General features: G+C 42.2%; 1 protein-coding gene across 1 annotated transcript; it reads left to right on the forward strand.

The window, feature by feature from the left end:
• Positions 1-661: 661 nt before the first annotated feature.
• Positions 662-4257, forward strand: LOC108229670 (leucine-rich repeat-containing protein 30-like; the record flags this gene model as incomplete). Its single annotated transcript, XM_017405339.2, has 6 exons — positions 662-816; positions 1512-2027; positions 2150-2281; positions 3448-3561; positions 3919-4053; positions 4150-4257. Coding segments are annotated over exons 2-6 (642 nt in total), but the record flags the coding sequence as incomplete, so codon positions are not given.
• Between the last annotated feature and the right edge of the window lie 4 nt (positions 4258-4261).

Genomic DNA, 4261 nt, shown 5'->3' on the forward strand with positions numbered 1-4261 from the left:
TTTTTTTTTTTTTTTTTTGTAAAGTGATATTTGTGAGCACATAACAGCAGACTGGACAATTTTTTTTTAATTTATTGATAATTCTCTCATCGTAATTATGAAATGGAAGAAATAGGATTTACTTCAGAGACTATTTTTTTATGTAGTCAATTCTATGAAATGTTTCAGTTTTGTTTTATGTGACTGATTGTGAATTAAATATAGCGGGTGTGATTTTTTTATGTCTCTTCCTTTCTGGCCAACTGTTCTTTCTGGTATGAATACAGATGAAATACTTTTATTTCTAACTTTAAAAAATAATTAAAAGAACTACTAAATATATAGATTTGTTTATTGATCATTTTAACGGTGGAGTGGGTCAAATGGCTCCGTAGGTAAATTCAGGTTTTAAGAAGTTGTTCATGGATTTTCCTGAGCAGAGAGCTCAGAGAACCAACAGCAGGCTGATGTTTTCATTAACATTAAAGTTATAAAATATCAGGTTAGGGTCGTTCCAAACTGTTCTCCGTCATTAGTCTGAAGTTCTGTTTTCACTGCAGGTGACACCTGAAGAACAAAGATGGCTTTGATGTGAGTGAATCAGAACTGCAGCAGTCAGCTGACGGACAGCAGCAGCTGTGTGTGTGAGGGTGTGTGTGTGTGGGTGTATCAAGACTCATCCTAAAATAGTTCCTTCTCTCCGTAAACACTCAGACTTGTCTTCAGATCTGGGCTTCTCTCTAACAGAACATCAGTGATCAGTGAGTCCCTCCATGTTTCCGTCACGTCTCTGTCGCGTCTCCTCCTCAGTAAAACTCCTCACAGCTGTTTGAAGAGGTAAGAAAAGTGTCGTTAACTGACGGTTTCCTCTCAGTTTCATCCTGACAGAAAGGAAACTTCATGAACGTGTCTGCAGAGCAGGTTAAAGGACTTTCAGGACTGAAACAGCTGATTTAAGGTCACATTAGAAACAAGAGAACTGTTTTACAAAAGCATCAGAAATGTAATTTTGTCTGTTTGAAGATAAACATTGGAAAAAAATATTTGACTGTTTTCATCTTAAAAACGTCTTTTTTATTAGATGGATTAAAAGTGTAACATATAAAAAACATTTCAACACTGTATGTGAAAAAGGCTGAGATTCAACCAAAACATGATAATTCTGATGTAAATGAAAGCTCTGCAGCTTAAAGCCATGGATGGTACATTACCAGAACCAGAACGAACTGGGTGTGTTTGGGTCTCTGACGGATAAATTAAACAGCCAGGAGTTCCCATGGATACCACACTCTGATCTGCAGTGAGGGTAGGGAGCAGGTGGAAGAGAGGCTGGAGAGGTGGAGGTCAGAATCCAGGTGTGTGAGGGTCATTGTTGGGGAGGAGGAGGAACAGAGGAACACCTTTGTGGTCTCGTGTTCAGACTTTAACTTCTGATGTTTGAAACTAATTATCTGTTTGTGTTCTGGACCCAGATCTGAGACTTCTGACTCACAGAACATTTGGATCATCAAGTCTTTGTTTCTAACTTCCAGGGTTCCTGCTCAGTCCTACCAACCAAGTCCTCGTCCCTGAGTAGAGACACAACAGCTGAGGAACATCTGGACTGAAGATAAACATGTGGGCCACACACATCTGTAAAATGGACTCAGTCAATTTGAACTGAATCAGCTCATCTGGACAGAACACAGTTCTACTAGAACATACAACATCCGGAAGGAACAGGGTTCTACTAGGACATAAAACATCAGTCGAGACGGGACAGAACATCTGGATAACTGAAGTATTGAGTAATATCTGAGAGTCCATGAGGAACCCTTGATGGCTGTCTCTGATGGAGAACCCAGAAGCTCTGAGATCAGTCCAGGTCCTGGTGTGAAGGTCTGTCTGAGGAGGAGATGGGGGGCAGGGTGTGTCGGGAGGAGGTGAAGGAGGAGCAGAGGAGGAGTCTGGGGAGAGAGGACAGTCTGACGTCAGCCGACAGAATCCGAAGATTCACCGTCAGACAGTTTGGATACAACGTTCTGAGCCTGGCCCGCCGTGGACTGAAGGTACTGCAGCTGGGGGTTCTGTGAAGCCCAGTTCAGTTCTCCAGGAGCAGATACCACAGAAGAACAGTCAGACTCTGACGAAGCTCTTCAGGCGATCTTCTCACTCTGTGTTTTTTCTGCAGGAGGTTCCAGATGAACTCTGGGAGCTGCTGGAGCTGGAGAAGCTGAATCTGTCCCTCAACGATCTGAAGGTTCTTCCTCCTCATCTTGCCCGCCTCTCCAACCTGGTGGTCCTCAACCTGTGGGGCAACCAGGTGCACACACCTCTCCTTTTACTTCCTGTTTCCTGTTTTCTCACTTCCTGTAGGGTTCCATGTTCCCTGCAGTTCTGAATAAAACCAGTGAAGAGACTGAAGAAGGACACCAAGCCACCAGAAACCAACCAGAACCAGTTTATGGTTGCCGAGTTCCTCTCAGTATTTTACAGATGTTTGACTTTATTTTAAATATTTGCCAGTTTGTCTCTTTTTCAGTTTTATGTCTCTTCTTTGCTCCTTTGGTTTAATTTGTCTCTAACTGAAGGTTCCCTTCTTGGACTCGTGTCCTCTTCAGGAAAGTCTTCATTAAATGATCCGGCATGTCTCTTAAGGTTTTCTGTTTGCTGTGTGTTCCAGATGTTCAGTTTTTGTGGAGACAGCAGAAATGTCTCAATGTTTCGTTCTCAACACAGAACATATTTCAAGCTGAATTATTAGAGTAGAACAACATAACCCAGAAAATGTTTCAATCAGTTTTAAAGTTCCAGTCTTTTTGGACACGGAGCTCAACTTCGGAGGAACAAACATGAAAATTGATACTTTGACTCTGAGCAGCAGATATAAACCGTCATGACCTTTAACCCTTACATTACCCATAAAGCAACAGGAGCAGATGTTTGCATCATGTCATCTTTATTTTACTTTGGATCTCGAAATATTACTTTAATTTTTATAATTTAAGATAGAAACCTGATTGATCTGTGTAAAATGTAAAAGTTGAAAGCAGCAGATTGAGTTTCAGGTACGAGTCTAATGGCCAATGAGCAAGGCAGCAAGTCCCAGCAGCTGCTGAACCTCCTGGATAAAAAAGGTTCTAATTCTTCTGTAATCCACCTGGATCCCATTTCTGTCCCGTCCTTCAACCTTCAGCTGGACCCAACAGAAACAGAACCCATGGCAGTCTGCAGCGCCCCCTACAGTCAGACCCAGCAGAAACACCTCCAACCCTTGACATTTGAAAAGGTTTCTTGTGTTTCTCATGTTGGTCTCCGACTTTAAACAGATTCTTTGATTGAAACTCATAGTTCTTCATGTTTAGACTTCAGCTGTTTAAACATTTTGTTTCCAAAATGTTTGGATCTGCTCCAGTGGTTCAGTATGAATGGATCTGAGGTTCTGATGTGAACCCAAACGGTTCATCCTTTGTCTTGCTGTTTTTGCAGCTGAGCAGCCTGCCGGCAGAGATCGGACAGCTGAGGAGACTCCGGGTTTTATTCGCCTACAGAAACAGGCTGATTGAAGTTCCTGAAGAGATCGGAGACTGCTCCCAGCTGGAGGTAAAGTTCCCCTGTCTCTGACTGATCTTTATTCACATTCTATCAGTTTAACTTTGTTCACATATAACCTCTGCAGAACATCATCCTCATTTTAAATTAGAAAACTTTATCAATGAACAAAACAAGTCATCTATAAAGAATTAAATAAATACTCGTGATTTTAAATCCTCTTTGTATAAAAATACCTTTTCCTGTCCCTTTAAATTAGAATATTCTATATCGCCAAAAAACATTAAAATGGTGGCCCATTAGTGTTCCTGATGTTCTTCCCAGGATGAGCTGATCTGGGTTAACATTCACCCTTAGAGATCTACTAGAAATAGGAGTTCAGTCTTCTTTAGCTGTTCTCTTTTTTAGGTGCTGAGTTTGGCCAACAACCAGCTGACCTCTCTGCCAGCTTCTCTCTCCAATCTGACCAGACTGAGGAAACTTAACCTGAGCAACAACACCATCGCTCACGTCCCAACCTGCGTCTACAGCATGAAGGCTCTGGTACTTCCTTAGAGGACAGACACCGGCGTGTTTAGGAGATGATCTCATGGACTGTGAAACTCTGATCCACCTTGGTGTCCTCCTTGGTTTCTGCAGGTCTTTCTGGATCTTTCCTATAACCACCTGGAGAACCTGGCTGAAAACATCCAGGCTCTGGTGGAGCTCAAGATCCTGATCATGAAAGGAAACAGCCTCCACTCCCTGCCCA

Source organism: Kryptolebias marmoratus, unplaced genomic scaffold (assembly GCF_001649575.2).
Source record: "Kryptolebias marmoratus isolate JLee-2015 unplaced genomic scaffold, ASM164957v2 Scaffold241, whole genome shotgun sequence".
In the NCBI taxonomy this organism is placed as follows: domain Eukaryota; kingdom Metazoa; phylum Chordata; class Actinopteri; order Cyprinodontiformes; family Rivulidae; genus Kryptolebias; species Kryptolebias marmoratus.